General features: G+C 42.4%; 1 protein-coding gene across 15 annotated transcripts in view; it reads right to left on the minus strand.

Moving 5' to 3' along the window:
* Window positions 1–1,427: 1,427 nt before the first annotated feature.
* The window catches only part of CAMTA1 (calmodulin binding transcription activator 1), an 842,290-nt gene continuing 816,080 nt past the window's right edge, over window positions 1,428–27,637 (minus strand). For 7 of the 15 annotated variants that reach the window (XM_032394548.1, XM_032394539.1, XM_032394490.1 and 4 more), the window contains 9 exons: window positions 26,789–27,312; window positions 21,935–22,122; window positions 21,195–21,441; window positions 20,290–20,361; window positions 18,747–18,767; window positions 17,155–17,348; window positions 16,316–16,390; window positions 13,667–13,697; window positions 1,428–4,725 (listed from right to left, as the gene is read on the minus strand). In XM_032394548.1, coding sequence (XP_032250439.1) covers window positions 4,693–4,725; window positions 13,667–13,697; window positions 16,316–16,390; window positions 17,155–17,348; window positions 18,747–18,767; window positions 20,290–20,361; window positions 21,195–21,441; window positions 21,935–22,122; window positions 26,789–27,312 — 1,385 coding nt within the window. In that variant the 3' untranslated portion in view covers window positions 1,428–4,692. The remainder of the gene's footprint in view (window positions 4,726–13,666; window positions 13,698–16,315; window positions 16,391–17,154; window positions 17,349–18,746; window positions 18,768–20,289; window positions 20,362–21,194; window positions 21,442–21,934; window positions 22,123–26,788; window positions 27,313–27,637) is intronic. The other 8 variants (XM_032394556.1, XM_032394528.1, XM_032394569.1 and 5 more) reach the window with 8 other exon arrangements.

A 27,637-nucleotide genomic window follows, 5' to 3' on the forward strand; every position in this document is an offset into this window, starting at 1 on the left:
GCGAGTTGACTGCGCCGGGCGCGCTCTGCCAGCCGCCGCCCGTGCGACGCAGGGGCATGTGGCGCATTAGGCGCTGTAAGGGGACTGTGTAGGTAAATTGGGTCGGGGGCGTGGTGCATTATTCTGGGCCCGGGAGCCATTTCCCTGGCCGTGACAGTACTGGAGACTGACGGTGTGCTTCTGCTTGCAGTCCCGCGTTAACCCAGTGGTCCTGGGGACCCCACGTTTCTCAGGGAAACTTGTTAAAATGAGATCGGAAGTCCCTTTGGGGTATTTATCACAGGCGCTGATAGGGTTAGACTCCCTCTCTTCGTGTGCTCGTTTGTGACTCAAGTATTTGTCACTGCACAGACCGTACTACAATCTGTTTACGGGAGCCTGGCCATGAGGAGCTGCGTTAGTTTCTGTGTTTCTATATTCCCGGGCCCCGGCACAGAGTAGGTCCGCAACTTCTGGTCGGCTGTAGGCGGAGGCACAAGTCCAAATGCAGTGAGTTACTCTGCAATGTATTTAAAGTTGTTACTGGAAGTATCCTACCAACGTAGACAACGCCTGCCTTAAAAAAACAAAACAAAAAAGCAACACTGCAAAAACACTGCCAGGTCAACCGGCAGGTGAGATGAGAAATGGAAACTAAAATACTTAAATACCGAACTGTCTTTTCCGACTGTCAATGTAATAATTTGAAAAGGGAAAGGTCAGTGTGTATTAGAATAAACAAGAGTGTCACAGAGGAGGTGGGATTTGAGTTGGGTAAGTAGATAAGAAGAGAACTCTCCAGGCAAGGGATGAACAAACATGACCACAGACAGCAGTGGGAATGGACATGGTTTGCACCGCCCAACCGGAAGGGGCAGGTTGGGGTACAGGTGAAAATAAGACAGAATAAAGAGTGAGGCTAAACAAGCAAGGAGAATGTCATTTAAATGCAGTGGGCTCTAGAAATCACTGGGGCCTGGTGGAGTTGGGCGATACCTTGCGGACTTGGTCTGGCAGGAACATCCACACGGGACCCCGTGGAAGAGGGACTACCAGGGAGACAAGATGACACTGCAGTGAAAGGAAAGGAGATGATGACAGAATTCTCAGAAAAGAAGATGGATATTAGTAGTCAGTTGGAAAATGCCTTTTCAAAAACAGCAGAGGATTTTAGCGGCAGTGGTGAATTTAGATCAGTGTCTTTATGTTTCAAGTAACTGGTATGTTGAGAGGTGCCTGAGAAGACCATTGAGAAGCAAGGGTTCTAGGGGCAGTGGCTTACGAAGACATTTTTCTTTTATGGGCATGTCTGAGGCTCTGTAACAGTCGATGCCAAACACTGTCTCTAGATCTAAGGAGATACATGAGATGCTCTCATCTGGGTTTGAAACAGGCCAGTCACCCTGGATTTCAGTATCAGGTAAAGTTAAAGCAAAGCACACACAGAGTATGGGGAAATTTTCTTCATTTTTAATTTACAGCAGAAAGAATATAAAGCATTCAGAAAACATTTTCCATATTTTAAGGGCAATTCAAAACATTTTGCATGGTTTCCAGCAGCTGAGTTCTTCAACAGATCCATTGATTCAATGATGCTTCACATGCACAATTACAAAAATAAAACTTACAAAAAAGAAGACATCTAGACTAGTTTTACATGCAAGTCTCAGGGACCCCCCATTGGGCGCCAACTACTGTGTGGAACTGCCATAAGCGACCGTGCAGCCAGAGAGGGGTTCGAGTTATTGTCTTTATTTCGTTCACACAGTACAGCTGATTTCAAATGGGTAACAAGAATAGCAATTAAATCTTCAGGAGACAGAATAAGATTAGCTATTAATTTTATAATGAAGTCCTACTCCTGGCACTTGGGAATTCAGATTATCCAAGAAAGCTGCGCTTACCTATCGTCTTATATTCAAAATTAAGATTCACAACCAAGGAAAAGCGGTCAGAAATGCGTCGTTTCAGTGGAAGTGCATTCGTACCTCACCTAGGATTCAGTTGTACTGGTAGGCTACACGGGTAGGTTCTGAACCTACTTCCTATCCCCTCCGTAAGAACCCTCCTAATTCTATGTTAAGTCTTTATCTTCCAGAAGTTTCTAACTTACTTGGCTAATAATGTAGCATGGGAGACATTAAAAAAAAAAAATAAATGAGTAACTTAATGTGAGGGTTAACGCAAATCCACTGAGGTCATTACTCTTGTCAAAAGATCAGTTATTTGTACCATAATAAATGGAATAAACGTATCTAAATTCAGTACTAATATGGGATATCCTGAAAGAGCTGGCTTTCACCTTCCTATTCCCATTTACCATACATTTGTGTGTTTGTAAATTACTCAGTGTCCTCCTACAGGTCAAATTGGGTAAAATAATAGGCATTTCGGGGGGGGGGGGGAGGGGCAACAGCTGCAACATAACCGACACATTTAAAAACAAAATCGAGCCAGGTCAGTTTACAAATGTACAGGTGGCTACTGGTTGTGGGGCCGTCACTTGTCAAAGCTGATCACAAGCGGTAAGACGTATACTGTACAGTAATCCGAGGTTGGCAGTGAAAGGAAGTAATTAAAAAACAAGTACAATTATAGAAAAGGCACCAAGAGCACTGACCCCAGTTTTTACCACAATCTTTTTGTATCTACCTTCCTTCTAAAGACACCAGTTTAAAAGCTTATTTGTGAATATTTTTAGGCTTCACAACGAGCCTTGAGTTTTAACTTACAGTTGGCAGCCAGAACCAAGAAAAAAACAAAACAAAACTGTTATCTCAGCTTTACACCAACTGATCCTGAAACTTTACCTGGGAATTTTAAACTGGCATCAGCAAATGCGAACTTTATTCTCTCAATTTAACGTTAGTAGTTTAATTTTTAAAAGCATCAGATTTCTTTGGCTCCTCATCGTATGGAAAGAGTAATAGACCACGACAACCCTACGAGACCAGTTTGCATCTTTTAAATTTTTAGTTATTTTTGTGCAATTTTTGATATATTTTCTGATTTCCAGCAGGAGATATGAAAAACGTGAGACGTTTTCCTACTTTTCATACTATTTCTTTTGTCAGGTTTTGATCGTTCTAAGTGTTCTTTGTTGGAGTGAGTGGATGGTGTTAAGCTATATACGGATTCATCTTATGATTATCTGTTTAGCAAAAGTAACTTAATTTTCTTAAGCAATATTAGCATTCACATTACTTGGCACCGTTGGCAAAAAAATTTTAAATTAAATAAAATAAACTCCTGGTAGCCAAAATTAAATGTAAACATATCCTTTTTTTTTTTTTAAGTAATGTTACTCTGCCTTTTATCCTAAGTCTAAATACAGTAGCTCTTTTTTTTTTGTTTTTTGTTTTTTGCAGTTTAGTCATGCTTTAGCAAAATGTTCTTCTAAAGAACATTTAAAATAAAGTACTCTTATAGTGAAATAAAGTTTTTTTTGTTTCATTTTACAGACCATAGCCACTAATGCTTTGCTTTTGTTCATTTCTTTTTTCTTGATTTCATGCACATATCTCTTTGTTTTAATATATACAATATATACAAACAATACATCCACATTTTTTCTCGCTCGTTCAGACAAAACTATACAAATAATTTTATCTTGCCATGTTATTGACCTTTGTGAATAAAATATTTAGCAATTAATATAATCCCTTTCAAATATTTTCTCACTTTCCGTTTCTACCTTCTATATATACACAGAAACTGCTCAGTTTGGATGAGATTATAGCCAAAAATATGGAATTTACTGGCCAGAACGCAGCACCACACTGATCTTTTAGGTGGCAAATGTCCAGGCAAGGTTTATGATTCCTTAGAATGACTACAGTTTCCAAGGTTACTAAAAAAGGCTCCATGCTGTACCAATTCTCTAAGTAAATCTCATTGCACATGAAAGTAAGGCCCAAAAATTAAAGTGCTGAGCATGACAAAAGGGACAAGATGATCACTATACTCGCAGGTTCTTGGGAGGTGGTGGGGACAAGAAAATAAATTTAAACTCTGTAAGCTGTTTCTCATTAGTTCCCATGCATTACCCGTTTACCACACACCCGCCCCTCTGCAAATTTCCACAAGACATTAAAAACCTGCAGATTTTAAAAGTTGCATTAAGTGTGCTGTAGAGATTAAAACAAACACAAATTAAAATAAAATAAGATCAGTGAAGGAAATGAGAACACACGGACCCAATAAAGATTTGTATGATCTAAGCCCTCCACTGAGAATCAATCCCAAAGATTCAGCTTCTTGGAAGTAACTGACAGGTGCAGGAGCAGCATTCTCTTTTGTTGCTAGTGCATCCCCACCTTTGCTTGTCTATATTTTTGGTATAAATATTTGTACAGTTCCACACGATGTTTGAATACAGCCCTATATGAGAAGGAAACTGGCTTCTTCCTAAGAAGAGGAAGCCTCTTTCAATTCCTCGTGGTGTCTTGTTTTCCCATGATCCAACAGAAGATTGAGTTCCAAGATGTCTTGCTGATCAAATTAAAAGTTGTCCATGAAAGTGCAGATGCAATGACCAACACATTCCTGTTAAAATCCTGCAGCTGATCTCCCCAAAACTGCAGAGGGATTGTGTGTGTGTGCATGTGTGTGTGTGTGCGTGCGTGTGCGTGTCGTTGCTGTCTCTGCTAAAAACAGAAATGAAAACAGTCTGAAAAGCAATGTCACATTGCTAAGGGATGCTGCTGTATGTCTTCAAGTTCCTTGGCCTTTCTCAACTCTTTCACTCTGGAAGAGAAACAGAACAGAACACCAGGTGATAGCTATATAGTGAAACCGTGGCCAGGTGAGGGGAAGGCCATTGCCATTCCCTCTGAAGTGAAAAACCAAGACAAAACCCTTGGGAACACTGATGGCAAAAGAAACTCCTGCTACACTACTGGGGGAAATATTCCAGGAGGAAGACATGACCCTTCCTGAAACTCTACTCTGCAGCGAGTGCTCCTAACACAAAGCAAAACCGAAGTCTACAGCATTAAGTCACGTGTGACAGCAACGTGTTCATCTTAGGAAGAGTTAACTGTTCACCTAGCTTTCCTTTTCCTGGTAGGACCACCATTAATGGCCGGCAATCCCACAGGAGGCAAGTTAGGGAAACTGCACACACACTTACTTCGCGTCTGACACACCCAGGGACTGAACTGCTTTGCTCACAGGCTCAAGACCGTCGGTATCTTGAAGCCGATCGGACGCCTGCACCGCTCGACTACTGCGCTCGCGGTACTGTGGGGTCTTTCTGATTTTCGTTATTCCTTACCTTCCTCCCATTCCACATTGTAACTCTACAAGATGTTCAGGTCACTTCCCCTAGTGCTCCCAGATGGACAGCAACGGGGTGCGTACCAAGCAGGTACACTTTGTGCTATTTATCCAGCATGTTGTAGCAAACACATTTAAATGAAATTGTTATCAACAGAGTCATGGAAAGTTCACATCAGCAAATTACGTGTTAATGATCCCCTCCGGTCTATAGTTTTCAATATAAAACTTTGTCTTGGGTTTTGCATATGGCCACCTGATGTAGGTGGAGTGCCAGGGAAGGGGTTGTAAGCTAGATTATTTCCTTTTAGTGACAAATAATGAAGATCTTGCCTTAATAGCAAAATGATCAAATGCGAGTGTGGCTTCAGGGTCTAAGTCCTGAAGGCAGCATGTGTGGTGCAAGGCAGACAGCGTGTAGCTCTGCATACCGTATAATAACATTTGTTTCCCAAAATGGGGGTGGGAGAATGGGTTTAGGCAAACAGAAGCGGCAGTTTCTCGGGACACGTATACCCTACACCTCAACAGTGCAACAAGAAAAGGTCTCATCTGTTTTTCTCACAGAGGTCAGTAATCCCCCAAACACAGTTTTTTGATTCTCTAAGGATAAGGTTTCTGCTGTTATCTTAAGTGATACCAGTCAATTTAAATTCTATTCTAAAACAAATGCCACTTTACTTTCTAAGATTCTTGTTAACACTCAGGGGGAAGAAAACATTTTGAAAAGTAGTAGGAAGTTGCTAATATTACACAGGCTGGGATTCAAAGGCCTGGCACATACGCTATTATAGCAATTTTTAAGGAAATTTACCACCTCCAAGCAGAATCATTTCTGAGTATTCTGCAACGTTGCTACAATCTCTTCAAAGAGTAGTTGCTCTCTTTCAGAAAAAAAGCTTTATTATTTTATCATTAATACTGGAAAGAATTATGTTTGAAAACTTGCTTATTTGCCTGACTTATTTACTAAATACACCAGGTCCAGCTTGATCAACACTGTATCTTCAAAACTGCTGAAATCCTTCCTTAACAGGTACATTTAGAACACATTGCTCTGTTCATAACTGGATCCAGGTATTATTTAGTTTTAAATTTTATAATTAAATATACCATGGATTAAGTTTTAGAGTAATTTGGATCGTATTACAGTACAGAATTGTGCATCATTATAGGTCCCTAATTTTGGACATGCATACTTGATAAATAAATGGCTTTTTAAAAATTGAAACATGCTATATTGTGTGTTCAATTTTTAAACATGCAATATCTATACTAACAGCCCTTTGGCTGGAAAAATGCAAGGCATGCATTGATGCCACCTTTACTTCCGGGCATGCAAAATATCTGTACTTGTGCAGACCCAGTTGCTGAATCACCGCAAAATGTGCATGCTCCTTCAAATGCGACATTTTATTTCTGCACCAGTACAGAACTCATTCACAGATATGCAAGAGTGACTCCATCACTGATGAGATTTCTAGAATCTGAAGAATTCTGAACTCAAAATCTGACAGCATAAACACAGATATCCACCCACAGTTTTTCTAGAGTGAAGAGGAACGCTTTAAAAAGATTAAGTTCATCATTGAGATGAAAGAAAAAGGAGAGTGAATTATAAGCCAGAAATGTTTCATACAGTCTCATACCAAAGAAGCTGTAATCAGCTGGTCATAGTGGGTAAACCTTAAACGTTTTTCTTTTAGTTAAAATGGTCACATTTGTTTTTACAGGGTTTTTTTTTTTTTTTTTCAATTTCTTTTGAAACTAATTAAAAAGTCAACTAAGTTTTCATGAGGTTTCAAAGTCACCATGTAAATACTCTGCTATAAACTAGCGATAGCCTCGCATGGCTCTAGGTTAAGGAGAGATGCATGTCCACACACAGAGATGACTACGATCGTCTACACTGGAAAAAGGAGACGCCCTGATCTCCGACATGATTTCTAGGCTTTCATCACTCCTGAGCTATGGTGGAGAACTTAGTTCTCAGTTTCAGGACGAGGTTTTTACAGTACGTTAGCATGATAAATGATACCCGAATGGCTTCAATGGCATAGTTGTTTTTTTTTTGTTTTTTTTTTTTAACAGAAAGATGTTCAAGGAGGAATTAGGGAAGAGGAAGAGAAGGCTTCTGATCCAATGGCCATACAGGCTTAGTATCTGTTACCTCGTTTAGTCCTCCCAACACATCCCCATTCTCTCCACTTTGTAAATGCAGAACCTGAGATTTATAGCAATGAAGCAACCTGCCTCAAATAATTCAGTTAACAAGTGGCAGAGTGGGGATTTGAGCCCGGGCCTGTCTGACTTCACCCTCCACCCTGCTGCCTCCAACATACCTCAGGAGGACAAAACAATGAGGAAAAAAAACTGTTACTGTATCGGTTTTTCCGAAGGCATTTGGAAAATCTCCATGGCATGAGAGGCATACATTTTTGAAAACTCTAACAACTAACACCTATATTCCTAACAATTACATTTCCTCAACTCTGAGACACTGTCCCTTAATGAGACCTTATGTTGATTTTACTATGGTGTTTGGGAGAACAAACATTCCTCCACTTAAAATGCACTTATCAATTTTATAAAATGGACCTGAGATCTGAAAATAGTGGGAATAAGAATCAAGGAAAGGGAAGATTTTTATCCTCCTCCAATGTCCAATTGGCAGACTACATGGATGTCAATTTACCTCTCAACGTTTAGATGAAATTGGGAGAGTTTTACAATCTGCCCTACTGAAGTCATAAATGGAGTTCTAAATTACTTGAGGGCAGATTATTAGGATAGACTAGAGGTACCTAATTTTTAATTTTATTTTGTTTTAAGTCAAATGTCAACTGGACAAAAAGTAATGTTTGAATGATCTATTGCCTCTATAGAAACACACAACAATTAACTATATCACTGAAGTAATTTAGAACATTTGATACTCAAATTTTTGTTAGCAAATCTTAAAAAACGGATGTTTCCAATAGTTACAGAAATTTGTTGTTGCCTTGTCTCTGTCAGGACATGAATAACCACTAAAAGGCACGTGTTAACTACACATAACATCTGCCACGAGAAGGGTCATAAAAGTTTAGCTATTACCTCTGGGCTTTTCTCCTGGCTTACTTATATTTCCAAAATGTGCTACAAGAAGTACACTTCTTCTGTAATAATTATTCCTGCTCGTCATTCTCCAAAAAAAAAAAAAAAAGTTTATAAGATGTTTTTCTATCCATCTGTTACTACTACACGTCTCACAAATGTTGCATTCACATGACACAAAACACCCAACTGAAAAATTCAATGGAGAAAAAAAAATTCAATTTTATAGTCCAAAACCAACATCAACTAAGTGAACCGGGGTCATCGATACTACCTGCATTATGAGCCTATTTTTTTCAGCACACAACTTGGTAAATAGAGACCAGAATTTTTGAAGTTGGAATTATGCTTGAAAATCCAGTCACTGTATTTATAGAGCTTAGAATACAGATGTTCAATAAACTTCTGTTGCGTGGTATGTGCTATCTACATGCAGCTAACGGTTCCTGAGGTTTGGGTTCTCTAAAGGAATTATACCTGCGAGATTCATTCAGGGCCAATAAAGAACCTAACCTAAGAATGTCCTGGTCATCTAAAAACAAACCCCCTTATGATTACGCTTGCTTCTGAACTTCCCCATGCAGAAGACAGGCACAGCAGCCTTCCGTGGGACGGGACAGACAATTAACTGGGACAGAGACTACAGCTTCTGCAGCTACAAGGCTCTCACTACCGTACGGAGAGCTGCAAGGAGCACAGTTCTCAGCCTCCTGAAAGGACCTTGGAAAACAGTACTCCTACGACTGACTTGGAGTTGAGGTAATTAGGGGAGCAAGACTTTGACCTGTGACCATTCAACTATAAAAATTGGAGACAAATCCTGGATTTGCCCAAGCATTCTAGGCTGAAAATGATCGCCACTTTGGGATACTGCTGTAGTCTCAACAACAAGAAAAACAAAACAAAACAAAAAAAAATAAAAACAAAACAAAAAACCCCCCAGACTCCCCAAAAACCAACCCCCCAAACAAAAAACAAAACCAAAGAAAAAACAACAACAACAAAAAAACGAATGTTGCATTCTAATGTACTGAAGTGATGTAGTAAGCAACAGCACTGAAAGCCAGCAAAAGCCCACAGGGTTTATTTCCGTCAGACGTCCAATGATAATTCATGAATAAATGAAGTAGGCCTGCTTCCGAAACTTGTAGCAAACAATGGCTCCATGGGTAAAGCATAAGGCAAAGCTGTTTCATTACATCTACTCAGGAACGCTCAGCCAGAGAAATGTTTCATGAGTCAGTGGATTTTAGCAGGTATATTCTTGCAATGCTGGACGTCAAAAATATACAGGGCAGCCAGATGCGGCTTTCTGATTAGTTACCTGTTGCTCTGAGAGCTGCAATAGCTTGTGGGGAATTTGGGAAAAGAGAGATCTTGCCATTTTCCAGAAATCTCATTTGGATTGCAAAACAAAAAAGACAGAGAGGCCCAATAAGAATGACACAGAGCATGTTGTCTGCAACTTAACACACACCACTGTGTTCCAAAAATATTCATTTCCTAAAAGAGGCAAGTAAGACAAAATTACTTTGGATATTTGAATTACATCCGTGATGACACATCCCACACATTCATTCCTACTCCTCACCAAATATATTGGGCCCCACTTGGGAACTATGCCTCGGGTCAACTAAGGAAGCGATGTCACCGTGGTTGACCTAGAGCACTGTCTACTTCTCTCCATTAAGCAGCACACTTCCAGGCATCGTTAAGAGAATTGTCCCTTGGATTAAAGTATATACAACAAAGCAAAAAGTGTAAGTGTAACCTGCAGAACTTGATAATGACCCGCTGAAGAGATTTCACAGGACTGCTCTCAAGAGTCAGCGCTGAAATCACTACTTACCCAGATAACTGGCACCATCTGGCCAAGTTAAGTGTTTGGAAACCCAGTTGTCAAATACAGAGAAAATCTGTTGCCTAAAAATTTGTGACCAGACAGTGTTACCTCTTCTTCTTCCAATTAGGGTTCTTTCGTGCCAGTAGGATAGCTTTGCCCACTTTTACTGAACACAGGTACTAGGCCAGCAACTTACAAAAACAGGTTATTGGAAAACCAGAATTCCCACTGTTTAGGATAGTGCCTGTCGTACCTGTTCTAGGTGGTAAAGCCCTCTCACGGAAATATTATCCCAGGGGAAAAAAGGAATTTGTCCAGGAATCGCTTTTCAGAGAGTAGTCTCTCTGATCTGCGAGAACACTTCCTAATACCCACAAAACCCAAATACCTTAAAGATAGAAGTGGAAAGCCATTTTCTAGCTAGAAAAAGAGGAATTGCCCTGTTTAGTTTCAGTACCTGGAGGATGAATCTGTCAGGTAATTCAGGTATTTGTTATTTCTTGACATATGAGGTAACTGGGTTTTCTGCTAGGACCCTAAATAACACCCTGTTCAATATACTCGAAGCCCAGCTGGGAAGCAGGGTTTTCAGCAATGTGCACCTCAAAGACTTCTTCAATCTCAGAAATCCTCCAGTCATTTTTTTGTGAAAGTAGTAGAACACCTAAATTAACTGAAATAATAATTAAGACTGTTGATTTAAATATCTTTGTGCATAACAGAAGTTTTCTTTTAAATGGACAGTTATTGTATCCAAGACAAAACAAATCCCTGCAAAAGTTCTTGAGAATTTGGAAACTCTATTTTATGTGGGTAAACTAGGGGCTAAGCCTGGATGAAGGCTGTGTGAAAATAAGCTGATGTGGTGAAGGGTATTTGGGGCTTTTTCTTTGCCTTCCCCAAGTGAAGACTAAAAACTGGAAGACACGATGATATTTTCTGATTGCTATGCTCCTGGAATTAGCCTACTGTGCCTTAATTCTGATGACCGACATCACCTGCCTTTCTAGATAGCCTTCTGCTTCATCCATCTAGGAGGCAGGGTTCAATAATGTCTGACAAACGCTGCACAACAAAATTTAATTCCTTCAGTTTTCAAATATTATCTTTTGATGTATTAAGCTTAAATGTCTTAAATATGGTATACTTCATACATTAATAAAATAAGTATATTAACTTCTTTGACACAAACTCCAGGAATTGACATAAACTCCAGGAACTTTCCTCAGAGAATGCTCTGCCTCCCAAGAGTCATTTCAACTTGGGGACTGTTGGCGGAAGGGCCCCTGTAGCTTCTCTGACGGAACAGAGAGGGAGGGAGATCTTACTGGTAATTAGAGCCACAGGGAGAGAAACAGTACCACTCTAGAATGAACCTGAGCTGCTCAGCTCCTCTCTCTCCAACTCCCTGGAGACTGCAGGTGCAGGCGTGTCTGGGGATTCCAACCTTCCACGCCTGGGGAGGAGTTTTAGGAGCTTACGATGGAATGCAGCAGGTGCTAAAGAAGCTAAGGTAGGGATTCTGGTGTCGAAGAGCATCTTTGGAAAATGTACTCTTAAAAATGATCACTGACATACCAGAAGCGAACAAGTCTCAAAAGTGCATAAGCAACCATTTTTACTAAATGTGATGGTTCCTTGCAGCGACTGTATTAATGGCACAGGCAAGATACTACAACTTTTAGCTCAATTGAATCCTAGGTCATGCATCTGCTCTTTGGGAGGTGTTTTTAAGTGGAAAGAAATAGTATCTGTGTATGCAGACAGTGAGAAGGAACAGAAAGAGAAAGAAATGGAGATTTGTGTCCCTTTTACTTCTATGTTTTAAACACTGTCTCCGAACCAGCTCTACTACACGGGGCAACTGTAAACAACTGCCTAGTTCTCAAGAGGACTAACTGGTTAAATTTACAGAAGAGTGTAGCTGCTTCATTTTTTTAAAAATACATTTTCTTTCAGTGACTATCCATGGTTTTAACCAGGTGAGACTTTGAGTCTTCTATAGGGATAGAATCTTGTTTTAGGAAGAACTTATAAAAACTCAATTCTCCTATCATCATCAGTCAGCAAACTACAGCCCACGGGCCAAATTCAGCCCGATGAGTATCTGTGTAAATAAAGTTTTATTGGCACGCTAGCCATAACCATTCATGGACGTATTAGCTACGGGTACGTGCACGCTCCGATGGCAGAGCTGAGTAGCTGTGACGGTGACCGTGCGGCCCACAGAGCCCAAGGTATTTACTAGCTTACTAAAGCCTCTTAAGCAAAAGTTAGCTGGCCTTTGACTTAAAATATAACGAGCAAAATACCAGCATCCACATAAATGTACTTGGATGAAAAATATGAGCTCCAGAAACATTAGAAGTTTTAGATTTTTTGAATTATAATCTCTTCTCAGAAATCCTAGACGTGACTCAAGTATTACTGTAGGGTTAGGAAGGGAGGGCGTTGAATGTGGTTGAGTTGGCAGAGGTGACTCCCGCGTTAATTTTTTAAGTGCATCTTAAGTCTATTGGACAAAAGTTGTCAAATTAATCCACATTCAAATCGGATTTTGGTGAGTGGTATTCCTGGCTTTTAAATCAATTTCCTGACCCTAAATCCTTTACTGTAACTTCTGGCATGTCATTGTCCCATGTGACAGAGACTTCTGCCTCTTGGGCATACCTACAAATCAGCGTCCTATTCTAAAATCTCAAGGACATCAATAGCGTCTACCGGATACCTCTCCGTTATCATTTCTTTAAAATACAAATTCTATTGGAACATCCCGTCTTCGTTGCAACATAGGATATACAGACTTAAGACACTTTACACCACGTTGTCTTTATTCAGCATTGCCGTTAAATTCTGGAAGTCAAGTTTGCTCGCTGTGTTATAATGAACGTCCTGCATTGCTTCTGAAAGGGCAGCTTCGTGTGCTGACTTACCTCACGGCACCAGGGAAAGGGAGATTTAGAAAATGAAACTAGAGGAACAGGGTAACGGGGAAATAGTAACTCTAAATAAGAAATGGATTCATTAAAAAAATAAAATAAAAAAAGGAAAAAAAAAAGCCAGTATCACCTGGTGCGCTTTCTTGCTTTAGAAATTTGGACTCAGCAGTAGTTGAGAGAATTCATTGTGGCCAATTATTTGAATCACAAAGAACCACCTGCTGGATGTTTTCTTATGGTGTAGCCTTGTTTCAACTCCCCCAACTTCTAAGCATGCCCTGCAGCAGTTTCAGAAGGGCCTCCCTTTCTCTCACTCATGCATTTGTCCATCTGCTGTATGTGACTATTTCCATGTTGTATCACGTAGCAGTGTTAGTAATTAGGGTTAGTTTTCATTTTATCTTATTTCATTCAAAATGGATGTGAAACTTACTGGCATACCTAGGCTGCAGCCCCATGCAAGCAAGCAAAAAGCAAAATATTGAAAATGGAAGATAAAGGTAAACACTGGCTAGCAGGCAGCTAAACTCACCCTTTTGTACAGCCTATGGTCCACCAGGGGGCTTTAGACAGTAAAACAACACCAAAGAGCTATTAGCATGTGAGGGTCACAACAGAAACCTTATACATAGCTTTATTACAACAACAACAAAAGAGAGTATAAAGTGGTTCCTTTTTTGGAAAGAAAGGAGTGGTGACGGGGTATGTGAAATGAGCAGGTAGTAAATTCACCAATTTATCGTGAAGTCTAAAAATGTGGGGGTCGTATGACTTAGCAAAATCCTTAAGAAATGGGACACTTCTTATTGATTCCTGAAGCCATTACCTACCTACCTTTTCTGAGAGGGTGTCATATGAGGTTTTCTATTTTAATGCTTCTCAGGGACAGGACACATGACAGTTTCTCTTAAAATAATATTTAGTACCACAGAATGGAAACAGGGCTATGTTCATTGTAAGGAAAAGAGGAGCTCGGACTTTCAGTTCTATCGATCTTTAGGATACAGGGATGGGAAGAGACTACGGATCTGACACAGTCGACATATAAAGGTCATTAAAATTTGCCTGCATATTTTTCCTAACCTCTGAACTATTCCAGGGCAAGTAAGGAAAAGACCCCTTTGGGGTCTTTATTTCATCCCAAACAATGAGTAGGAATTCAGAGTCCATAATCTGATGTTCTCCTCATAACAAACCTTGCCACCCTGAAGAGGTTACTACTAGTTAAAATATGAACCTGAGAAAAGTAATCATGAACTTCTTCTCTACTAGTTTATAAAAAGAGAGCTTTGAAAACAAGAATGAAAGGATTCCTTTGCCCAGTCTACTCTTGGGGGGGGGGTAGCCTTTTATGCACATATGTTTGTTTAAGTAGCTTACCCTCTCAACACGCCCAGTGTAAACACAGGGCACAGCTTTGGACGAGAAAGAAAAGAAAAGGAGAGTGGGACTTCATGTCAGTTTGCTCATAATGACTAAGGTTACACTACCTATACGTGTTTTCAAAGCTTGAGGAGAAGACTAGGAGAAACAAGGAAAACATGATTTGTGAACATTCAGGTTTGTTCAAAGTGGCCTAAGAAAGAGCAATATAAAGCTAATTTTCTTGAAAATAAAATGTCCCGGGAAAGCATTAACTGCAGTCTGGACAGGGCTGGGTAGAATCTTCCTTTGTTTTTCATTTTGCAGGTTGGAGAGGAAAAAGGAAGGAGTGTGAGCACATGCAAGAACCTCTGGAAAAAGGCCTAGGGAAGTCCCAGAGGTTTCACGAACAGAGAAAATCAACCACCATATCTGGTTGCAAGTACTCTCATGCTGGCAAAGGTAGGACTAGTGGGAGCGAAGAGAGACTGCCCTCGGGAAGGCCAGAACGAATGTGATTATGTCACAGGCGCCTCATGTTTTCATCTGCATTTCCTAACAAGACTTCCTAGTTGAGTGTCGACATTGAAATCTCATCGGCTAGCTCATTACGGGAGCAAAGACCACAGTCATGCGTGGTAGAGAGCAAATGGCTTGCTGAGGCTCAGGAGGTGCGAATTAGCTTCTTCCAAATAGCATTCTAGTTAGAGAACACCAAATACATCCTAGAGAATGTTCTTTTAAAAGTTTTTATCATTGTTAACGTGTGGCTCTGTGCACCTTTCAACATCATAGAATTCTTTTGTTAACAGAAGTGAAAGTACAAGTGGCCAGTTAACCCCTATTAAGTCTCAAAGTCAAAAGAGTTTCCAAGCTAGCAAGCAGACAGGTTTAGGAGTAAGAAAAACTGAAGTAAAAGGGAACCTCTGTGGAATCGAATTGAATCTGGACACTCAGGCCTTAGGCACAATGAAACAGGAAGAGGAAATGAGACGTCAAAGAGCTTGCTTCAGAGTTTGGCTCTGTAAACCGCACAGCTCCTGATGCGCAGGGAAGCAGCGACGACACCACACAGGGTCATCCAAACACAGCTCAGGAGGCCCCTGGCCCAGATGTCAGACCAGAATGCTAACCTAATCCAGAAACCAAACGATCTCACCAGCTCCCCCCAAATCTAAGGAAAGAGCCTAGTGTTCACAAAGGAAGCTCAAATTTGAGGGAACAAAGAGAAACCCCTCTAGCCAGTTAGCGGGAAGCTGTCCTGTCTCCAGGGAAGGCCCCGGTCACAGGAGCCTGTTTCCTCCTGGTTGAAAATGCACCTCTCAGCTCAGCCGGGTTCCCCTTCCTGCGTGTCTCCAGCAGAGGGCACCCGCCATTCGGTCAGAGAACTTGGAGGGAGGGAGGGAGTGGTTTTCTAGCCCTTCCTTGAGAACAGGAACTCTGTTTATTCTCTGTGTGGACACACACTGGCACGGGGAGGGCTGGGAGTGAAGAGCGTGCTGCCACGTGGCATACAAATAAGAGGTTAAAGACAAACGGGAATTAAAAGCTAAGCTGTCCTCACACCCAAACTAAGACAAAGTCACTAGCGTGAGTCTCCACTGCTTGCTATTTACCACGTAATCTGAGACGGGTACCCAGGTGCCCAGAGCAGCAGCTCAGTCCCTAGTTAGAGAGCTCTGCTCCCCTACAGCGATTCGGGATGTTTCCTCTGATGAATGCCGGACTCGCTCTGCACAGGCGGTCATGCGTGGTTAGGAGGGTTAGGGCTGTGGTGCGGCTCTCGATGAGCAAACGTCCAGGTGAAGAGGAGGGTTACCTGTGGCGGCAGCGGCGCAGGAACCTCATTATTTTTCGAGCAGCTTGGTCCTGCTTTTTGGTTAGCAAACTGCTCCTGAAAAAACCGGAATATCACCGTCACAAGAAGGGTCCCGTGAAGCTTGATGTGCACACACTGAAAACGGGGGAGCAGTGGCAGAGGGCCTTTAATGAAACAGTTCAGGTAGCAAACCCCACAGCAGGGCAGGCCTGGGCAGTGCCGGCAGGGAAGGAAGGAGGGGGTGGCAGCCCCTTCCCCTGGCTGTGAGCGACACAGGGCCCAAGTGCAACATACGGTGATGCTCGGCTGTCCTTTCACAACCCTTCGTGAGCTTGTTTTCTGGAAGAATGCGTTCCGGCCTTACACAGGCTTTCTCAGGGTCGAAGCTGGTTCGCCCGAGTCTGATACTCTCCTGAACTTCTTCTGTCGGCTCTCTTACTGCGCTCAGAGTCCCCATCACGCTAAGAAGGACTAGCTGGCCTCTAGCTATCCTTCCGAGGTCTCGCACGCAGGGACACTACAATTCAGACTGCCCAACGGAGTGCCCTCTCTGAGCAGGAACTTGGGTCCTGCCAGATTCCCACCCCAGCTGAAGTCGGGGTGGGGGGGGAGACCAAAATAACTGGGGGGTGGGAGGCTTGGAGACAGAAGCTGCTAAACAGACAAAGACGGACTGACAGCGTGGGTATCACTACACGCAGTCAGAGCATCTAGCGTGGTCTGTCAAGAAAGTCCCCGTGACAAGCGTGTCACCCCTCACGTCGGGGCAGGGCCATTCCTTCCATGATGCCAAGGCTCTCTTCCCTAGACAGCTTCGCCCCTGTGACAGCTCAACCCACCTGAGTTTCTGCTGTACGATGACGGCTGTTCGGCGAGCCTGCCGTCTCTTGCCACACTTCTTATAACTCCGGTAATACTTCTGGATCAGCACGGCAGCACGCCGGCTCTGCTGAAATTTTTTTTGTTCGTAGTAACTTCGGAATTTACTCTGGATTAGGATGGCAGCCTGTGTCATCTTTTTATAAAGTGCATACTGCAGGGAAACAAGAATAAGCAGAACAGTAACAACAGGAGCCCACAAATCTGGGTGTCCTCTGAGCGTGCCGGGGAAGGCAAGGAGGGAAACACCGTTCTTTCTCCTTGATCATCATGGTCTCTGTCTTGGGTTCAATCACCAAAGAGGCAAACTAGGAACCTCTTCACCTATCTTTCCCAAATGCAAAATATTAGTTTAAGGGTTGCCTTCAGACAATGTATTGCTTTAAATGTGCTTTTTCCCCACAAACATCAAATATTTTGCCCTTCTTGAAAAAACATTTTTAAAATAGCAAAACATGTGTAGACATTTAGGAATAATAAAAGCATATTTAGAAAGTACAAATTCAAAGTTTAATATTTACTATCCGATTTTGAAACATTTTAAAATAACCTTTTTTATGCATCCCAATCACCACCACACACAAGCCTACTTAGAGCAGTCAGCAGCTGATTCCTAACTACAGTTCCGTAGGACACATTTCTGAGTTGCAAGGTCCCAAATACAAGGCTTATCATGAAACGCTGACACCTTTAAGACATTTAACCTGCAAAAAATTAATACTCATAAGACCGACACAGGGGTGAAGCCATGAAACCGGGAAAAGTGTCACAGGACCGGGCAGCCCTCCGCCCAGCCCGCAGCACTGCACGAGGGAGGGATGAAGGCACGGGAGAAGGAGTTCTCTTCCATTTCCCTCTCTAGGCACTAAAAATACAGAGCTCTCTATATTTAAAAAATGCGATGTCCAAACTGCTAACGAAATACAATAGGACTCTGGGGACAAGAAGTCACAAGGAAGCACTTGGCTTGCAAGAAGGCAACTTACCATCATGGGGAAAAATACTCCTGAGAAAATCCCTGTGCCTAAGGTCATCTCTGCCTGTACTGGAGTCATGGGAGGGAACTGACTTCTCGGAACGTTCAAGACACAAGACCCTTGTGCAAGAATCCTCTTTAGTCTCGTCTGACCTGCTTTCCATTTTCATTTGCCCAAAAATCTTTTAGGACGGCGCTGTAGCCTACAGGGCTCCTGTGGTTTTCAGCCCCCTGGCCCATGCACACTGCACATTCAGAAACTACCGGCCACAGTGAGGGACACCAGGAGGAAGGGAGATGCACTGAGTGGCTCGCTGGGCTCACAGGAATCGGCTTGGATGGATTCTTTAGACTGACGTGGCCAAGAAAATGTCCAATGACTGTTAATGCCAAAACCCACTCCAACTGAATAACCACGTGGCCCCCGGAGATGCACTGTGGTTAGGTGGCCTGGTAAGGGGAGTAACGCCTGTTTCCTGACCCTGCCGTCTTAATGGCCCCTTCTTGTAGCTGGTGATGGGTGTGAAGTTTGTGACTTTGGTGGAATGGTTTGTGAGGGGACTTGGGTGGCATTACCTTCAAGGCTATCCATGTCAGCTTGGGGAGAAACAGAAAATACAAGATTAACGTTAGATTGCCGAATAGAAGGAAATTAAAAACCAGAACCAATAAAACTCCCAACCGGAAAAAAAAAAAAAAAAAAAAGTAAAGTAATCTGGCTACGTTAATGCCTTCCATCTTCCGAAATACTTGTCTTATACTTGTCAGTATTTCAAAAAATCATGTCTTCTGTTTTTCTGGTCGTAGACAACACTTCTCTGGGGGGGTGGTTTTAAAAACCAAAACCAAAACTCAGACTCATCTTTTGGAATAAATACCTGTTGTAATCACAGACTTGAAACCTTATGTGTCTCGCTTGTGATAACGTGAGGACAGAGCCAGGTACTGTGGTGCCAGCGTTTACACAATAAACCTTCATTCTCTGGGATCGTGAACTCAACCGGCTAGAAGCTGAAGACTCCTCCCGGCCCTCCCCCTTTCACTAGTAGCACTAACCCGAGAGAAACTCAAGAACGTGGCGACCCATATCAGAAATCAAAGTGAGCCCTGTATCGTAACAAGAGAACACAATACCACACTTGCACATGACTATTACACATCTCAGCATATATTATTCCTTAAGTAAAAGTTTAAAACCTACCTAGAGCACTGTCTACTGAAAGGTTCTGGGATCTACTGACAGGCCTGAACTTCATCATACGGGCCAGTCAAAACTCAATTAGGTAAGTTTTTATATTTTCTAACCACCCAGGTGGTTAGGAAAACCTAATATTGTCTTAATTTCTCTGAGCCTCAGCTTCTTCATCTTAAAAGGGACATAAAATTGTTTATCGCCGGTAATTGTAGGGAGCAGATGTGATGAGATGGTGTGGCTGCAAGCTCTAGTACATCCTCAGGGCCCCATGCACTTTAGTGCCCTTTCCCAGGTGATGGCAGTTAGGTAACCTGACAGGGTGCTTTGGAAATGGTAATACTGCGTGAAAGAACACTTAGCTATTCTTCCTGCATCTCTTAACTAAGGAATGCAAAAGCCGTTTAAGATGTTCTGGGCGTCTTAAGATTTTCAGAGATTTTTCCAAGTCTTCATTTGAAAACGGATGGGAAGAAGCTGAAAGGAAAAGTGGCTCGAGAATAGATAATTTCTATAACTCAGGGTCAAAGGTAACTGCCATTATTTCTCTTCTCTGATCACATCAAACTCTCTAGAGTTCTTCAATTACTCCAGGTACAATTACTGGAACACAGAGCCTCCCTTCAGACGCAAATAACTTTCTGTGTCACACCAACATCTCAGATAGGTCATAATACTGAAAGGCCAACAATCTGAACAGAAATTATTTTGTGAGGTAAGTTTAATTGCAGATGGTTTTTTGGTTCGTTTTTTACCCCCCGCTCTGGAACATTTCCCTCTGGTTTTTGGTCAATGCAATTCAAAGTCTGTCTTTGAATCAGGAGCTGGACATAGCGCTCTCTAGCCAGACCACATGCTACGATCCTCAGGGGCCTGTTGCTGTTTGGACAAGCTGCACTTCCTACTGCGACCAAAGCTGTGGTTTACCTGTTTATATTTCCTGTAACAACGCTGAATGACAGCGGCGGCCACTTCCTGCTGCTCCCGCAAGGGTCGGCCCTGAAGGGTAAAGTGAAGGAAAAACACAATTTAGTGTAAGAAATAACAATTTGGTGTAAGAAATGTCAACTTTCTTCAGACTTAAGTTAGAATTACTACTCATTTATAACTTTTTCTGAGGCCCCAGGTTTACCAAAATACAGTGGTAATTAATTACAAGGAGAAATTAGGAAAAAATGAACTTACAGAATAAATCTGTGATTCTTGCTTCTAAATAGAACTATGATATTTGGATGTTAGGAGGTCTAAAAATATTCATTTTCCAAGTATTTAACAAATCAGGTATTGTACTATTTCCCCTTACATGCTGCCGGATTTCCATTGTCTTTCCCAATATAACCCCAACTACTCTAACTTTGGGGTCGATGATTATTGGCTTTTAACACCTTCTCGGGGTGGTCAAAGACTCCTTTGAGAAACTGTGGAAGGCCACAGACCCTCTCCCACCAAAAATGCACACACAAGCTTTAGCGTAAGATTTCAGGGCTGCCTACAGTCAGTCCCAGGCCCTTAAGAACCCCTGCTTTAGGTTATAAATTCCTGTGGCAGAGGTATCAACTTCCTCTATACTAACTAAATAATAAATATCCGTCATCATTACCAAGAATAAATTGAGATGGTGATAACTACACCCTACTGGTCAGTTTTATTTCCCTAAAGCTTCTGAAAATTATTAATAATTTCATGTGGCATAATAATTCCAAAGAACAATTCTACAGACTCAGCAAAAAAAGAAAAAAAAAAGGCTTAAGTTTTAGTTTGGATGATTCTGACTTCCGTCTCTGTGTTCCCCAATCTTATGAATGTCACATCAGGACTCTGTTCCACTTTACCTTGTATTTCCGGAAAGCGGTCTGGACAAGCCTGGCAGCTTCATAGAGTTCTCTTTGCTCGTGATCAGACAGAGTCAGCTGAGCAAATTCATTCTCAACCTTTTCACTGGTAGATGCGCTCAGGAATTCCGACCAATCTGCTGCTGAGGGAAGGCTGGGTTTCTCAAAAGCTATTTCACTGACTGGGGAGCCAACAGGGCTCAAGCTGGTATTAGAAGAAGGGGTTAGAGGCTCGTTATATGCACTTCTGAAACAAGAGGAGACACAAGGGAGAGAGACCGGTGATTGACCTGCATGATCCATTACATACTGCTGAGTAATGAGACAAGGGCCACTGTGAACTATTAAGAATATGCCTTCATTCAGTCCAGTAAGTTGCTAAACACATCCCGTACTTTAACTGTCCTTCAGGTAGTAAGTTCCTACCGAGTACCTATTATGAATTTAGCGCTATGCTAAATACTAAACCCACTGAAGACGCTGCCCGGCCCTCGTGAAGCTTCAGGTGAATTGGGAAGGAAACATCACGGGACGTGACCTCACATGTGCTACAAGGGGAGAAAAGTCACAGAAGAGGTGAGGACGTGAGCAGGGACCTGAAGGTGGTGAAGGAACTTGTCCCAGTGTTTCCTTCCCGAGGTCTCCTATTACACAGCATTCATCAGCTCTAATTAGCCTCCCACGCCTCCCACTGAGCCCAGGCATTTACGGCGGTCAGTGAGCCACGGTCTTCCACTGACCTGATCTGGGCAGCGCTCGGCAGACGATCGACATCGGCTAGGTACCTGGCCAGCCAGCTCATGGTACTGCTGATGGTGGTAGTGTCCGCTCTTTCCAACGCCGAGGGCTCCGTGGGCACAAAACTCTCCTGCTTGATTCGATCAGGTGTGGCTTCGATGATGTGCTCTGCCAAGGTCATCATGTTCACCTGGAATCCAGAGTTCACAGAAACACTCAGGTTAAGAGGGAACCTTAGACGGTATCCAGCCCCTCCCCCACCCCACCCACGCTTGGGAAGAAAAAAGAAGGGAGGGCGGCCTCCCACTTCAATCCAGTGCACCCAGTATCACTGTAAGGTTTTATACAATTCAGCCAAATACTCTGAGACCTGACTCCCTCCAAATCATAGTCTGGCCAAAAACCGTTAGTCAAGTCTTAGAGAACTTCTGCCTTGTGTCTACTCTCTGCTCTCAGCTAGGATCAGCCATTTAATGATACTGTGACTGGGCAGTTCTTCAGCAAGTTGTCACGTTACCATGGTGACGCTGCAGTTTACCTAAAGGACGGCCACCGCCCCCCCCCCTTGGCCTTGCCTAGAGACCCCCAGTCCTGTAGAGGGCAGCAATGAGCCAATCTGTGGGGCCAGCTCATGGTTGACCCAAAGGAGTTAATCAATCCTCTTCTTGACCCCCCACCTTCCTGCACACTGAGAGGAGTCTGGACAACAAGACTCTACAGACATCTGCTGTGGGTTTTTTTTTTTTTTTTAATTTTTTTAAAGATTTTATTTATTTATTTGTCAGAGAGAGAGCGAGAATAAACAAGCAGGGGGAGCGTCAGGCAGAGGGAGAAGCAGGCTTCCCACTGAGCAGGGAGCCCGACCCAGGACCCTGATCCCAGGACCCTGGTATCATGATCTGAGCCGAAGGCAGACACCCAACCGACTGAGTCACCCAGGTGTCCTTGGAAAGTTTTGCTTTCCTGATGAACAGTATCGATGCCCTTGGCTCTTCCCCTCTCTTCCTGCCTTGACTCCAAACAAGCTCCAGCATCCACATTGTAACCATGAAGCACAAAAATCAAGAGTAATTGTCGCCAAAAAGAACAAAAAGCTCAGGGAAAAGTCTGGGCCCCTGTTGGCATCACTGAGCAAATGAACCTCTGGACTTCCTGTCATGTGAGAAAAAAATCAACCATTTGTTATTAAACCGCTATAGTTAGGCTGCTGACACCTGCACCCCAGGTACATTCCTAATAGAATTAGGAATCCTCAGAGCTTAGTCTGCTGCCATGAATTTAATTAAACTTGGAGATACAGTCTTGTTTTTAAAAGATTTCCTTGCATGTCTCTTGAAAACAGAAACTGAAATAATAGCAGTTTAAGTTTTTAAGTGAACTGGAAGTATTCTGAAAGGATCTATACAAAGGTGACAAAATGCTTATCTTACAACGTGGACGAACCTCCAAAACAGTGATGCTAAGTGCAAGAAGCCAGATGCAGAAGCCTGCAAATGTTAGGATGCCATTTATACGAAATTTCCAGAAAAAAGCAAAACTCTGGGGATAGAAATCAGATCGGTGGTTGCCTAGGGCTGGGAGGGGGGAGCAGAGATGACCACAAATGGGCATGGGAAACTTTCTGGGGGTGATGGCAGTGCTCCAAAGGGCACACTAACATTCATCACCCGGAGCGCTTAGAGGGGGTGAACTTTATGGGATGTGAGGTATACCTCATGAAGCTATTAAAAACAGTTATCTTGGGTAATTTTCAAATTTTCAATAAACAAGAAGAGTTCTTGTAATAGGAATAAAAATGAAAAAAGTATTACAGCCTTTCTTTTCCCCTCCATATAAGCCTCTTGACTTGTGACTCAAGCAGCAGGAAGTCCTAGCCTGATATCTTTTCCATGAAAGTATTTGAGTATTTTATTAAAAGCAAAGTGGAATTTCTGGAGACTGAAGGCTATAACTCTATAGTCGCGCCCCAAAGTCCTTCATTTTATGAACACGTATCAGTGTGAGAACACCTCAACATCACCACAGTGCCACACGCTGGAATGCCACACACACACTTTTTACCAGCTAGCTGCAAAAAGCAAGGAAATTTAAATGACTTGAAACAAAACAATAACATTCTAAGCAGCGGGACCTAAAAAGTCACGTCATCTGCTTCTAAATTTCTTGTATTGTGGTCAGAGAAGATAGCCTTTAAATGTGCAGCTTTGGGTTTTGTTTAAATTCTCGTTGTGTTCTAACATATGAGCAATTTTCATGAATGTGTCTAGGATATCTAAAAAAAAAATCATCTGTATACTTGCTAAGTGTATGAATTACACACATCTGCATAATTACATACAAGTATATCCTGCATTAAATCTATCACATATATTAAATATATCTATGAAAGCCACCTTTCTAATAGCTTTGTTCCGTGTTTTCAATCTTTTCTATATCTACTCACTCTGACAAATTCTGAGATAAATGTCACTCTCACACTATGATTATGAGTGTAGTGCCACATTGCTTTGTATTCACTGGTTTTGCTTTAGTATTCAGAGGCTGTGTCGGTAGTTACACAACTATTGATGGGTTGTATCTTCTCGACAAATGATACATACATTACTTGCCTTAAATTATACTTTGTATCCTTTTTCTTCTTATACTCATTTGTCTCTTCTATCTTTGCCCATAGTTTCCTTTTCATTCTTTCTGTGTCATCTCATTTTGGTTCTGTCTTTTACAAGCAGAATATAGTATGTTTTGCCTTCTTTTTTTTAATCCAATCTGAGAATCTTTTAGTAAAATTGCCAGTTAGCAAAGTGGGAATGAATCATGTTTGAAAGTATTCCTATAATATTATGTTTTCTGCTTATGATTTCTGTTGCTTCACTTTTACTTTTTACCATTCCTGAACTTTTCCCAAATGGGCCCCAATTCCCTCTCCCCGCCTTCAATGACTTACAAATTCTGTAGTCTGTTTCTATGTAATCTATTAACCTGACATTTCTAACAAGCCTATTTCAGCCTACGCTTATCTATCAATAAGGTCTGCGACCTTCCCCAAGTAAGAGAGCTGCTTCACCTTCTTCATTTCCTTACCTCCCTAGTTTTATTAAAATAATAAGAATATTAGTTCTAAAACAGGATTCCTCCTCTATTTAAAGCAACCCTTCCTAACAAGTGCCCTGTGTGTACAGTCACACTATCAGTAAGTCCTCAGATGTATCAGTTTTACTGGTTTATTGTCCACTCTTCCATGAACTCTGGCTCAAATTACTTCATTATTTCTTGAATTACTTAATTATTTTTCATTGTCATCTTTTTCATTTGGCTGAATACGTCTCGAGACCGTTGCTCTTAAGGTACCAAAATATTACTCTCTCGAGGCTCTGTGAAAATGTAAAGTAGAACTTCTCAGGTTATTTTGTATTTCCTGCACCAATCCTATTTTAGCAAAGGCCAACTGCTACCAAGCTCTGCTATCCGATGGTTATTTAAACTTAATCGAACTTATGTAAAATCAGAAATCCAGTGTCCTGAGTCCCACTGGCTACATCTTCTGCTACGGAGACCACATGTGGCCAGTGGCTACCATAATGGGCAGTACAGACACCGAACGTTTCCATCACTGCCCAGCGCACCAGTGAACAGCGCAGATTTTCAGTCGGTATGCTCATAAATATTGTCCTAGATTGCTTAGTATTGATATGCGGTGTGGCCAAATCCAGCCAGCTACCTGTTTGTGTAAATAAAGTTTTATTGGCACATAGCCACTCTCACTCATTCAGTATCATCTAGGGCTGCCTTTGTGCTCTAAAGGCAGATTAAATAGTCGTGACAGTCTGTATGGCCCACAAAGCCTAAAATATTTACCATTTGGCCCTTGACAGAAAAACTTTGCCAACCTCTTGTCTAACAAGTTCTTGAATTTCCCTGGTAGGCCTCCCCACAACTGCAGTGGTTGGCAGATAAATAGTGGAGGCCCCCCCTTTCCTATCTGTGCTAACAGCTGGGGTGGCAGGAAGGGGATCCTGGGATGAAGAGGAGCAGCTCAGCAATCGGACCTCTCCCTAGGAATGCTGGCCAGGATAGGGGCTCTCCAGGCCCCTCCCTCCTGTGGCATTTCTATAGGCCTAGAACCTTACTGAATTGCTCGTGGGACTTTTTTCTCTGTTACATTTGTTTTGGGTTATATAGGAACTAGGAAAGAGAGGAAGTCAAACTCATCCTCTTTGCTCATTTGGTCCTCCCCTATGTAGTATATTTTATTTAATGGAATTTGCCTGCTTAATAGCTTAACCTCCAGTTTACTGCAGTATATACTCTCTCAATCTATTGCAAGTTTAATGCCCCAATAGGATTCTGGAGTTTCTAGGTTTATTATAAGGACAGTCAATTATCAGCTTTGGGGATATTTCACTGCACCTCAAAAGCCTCACACCACATACACCTTTACAAACGCCACATGACAGCTGTGCTCATCAAATCACTTAGGTCATTCAAATTCTATCCATAGGCCTCCTGTTGTAGTGATGACCGGGCTGTGACTCTGTTAAACTCGTACTTAAACAGGAAGTCAGTCCCCCCGGATGCAGGAGGGAAGCAGAAGACCACCGGAGGGCCCTGGGTGAGCCCTGAGGAGCTGGTGTTGAGACCCAGGTCGCTGGTGTTCAGGCCCTATTCAAACAACGTTCGAATCACTGAATGAATACATGGCCCACGCAAAGAAGATACTCCAACATTCTTATGCGTAAGACCGCACTTTTAACCCTCTGCTGGTGAGCAAATCACATGGCCTGGGGAACCGGCTATGAAGACGACGGGAGCGACTACGGACGCCCCGGCCTCTGCAGGCTTACCTTGTCGGCGCTTACCTGAATATCGTCCATGGGCTGTGAGCATTCTGCGCTCTCTGCGCTATCGCGGTAGGACCCCATCTCTGAATTCACCACCTCTCTGTTAGCCATCATCAGGACACTCATTGGTTCCCGTGGACGCACCTGTGAAGGTGCTGCATCCTTTCCTACACTGGTCCCCTTCGGATTTCCAGTCACCTGTACTGTAGACACACCAATGTAAAGATCTTTGGAATTCCACTTTACTACAGGCTGAGATCCAGAGGCTTGGAATCCTGCAGTCTCTGGAGTGGGAAGGGAGGTTTCCCGGATGCAGTCCCTCACTCCTTCACTGGGGCTGATTGTCTCGGGGACACACTGCTTAGAACTAGGGCTCTGCTTCCTGATATTTGGCTGTTCCAGACTCAGTGCAGTGGAGAGCAGCTTCTCCTGCCTTGCCTGGAAGTACTCAGGGTTCAATTTATGCTTTTTGGGAGCTGGATAATCTTTGTGGCTCTCACTGCTGTAGTAATTAGAGGGTTCAGAACGAGGTCTTCTCAGCTCTGAAAAGTACAGTAGAAAGGATAGTCAGGACAGGCGATAAAATTAGGAATCCTAAAGAATTAACACTTTCTCTATGCCTGAGAGACACAAAGTGCAAAGCTGGAACTCAAGACATGTCCCTAACATTTAAATATTCCCCAGCAGCATATACTGTATTCAGATAGTCCTCCTCCAAAATTTGTGTTTCTTTCTCGAAAGGACACAGATTTTTTTTTTTTGCTACTTTCTGCATTTATTTTTGGGAGGGGTGGGGGGAGCAGTAGGCATTCTTATAGCTAAAAGAAAAATTGGAAACATAAAAACAAACAAAAACCAAACAAAAAA

The sequence above is a fragment of the Phoca vitulina genome, unplaced genomic scaffold (genome assembly GCF_004348235.1).
Source record: "Phoca vitulina isolate PV1807 unplaced genomic scaffold, GSC_HSeal_1.0 scaffold2, whole genome shotgun sequence".
Classification (NCBI taxonomy): Eukaryota; Metazoa; Chordata; class Mammalia; order Carnivora; family Phocidae; genus Phoca; species Phoca vitulina.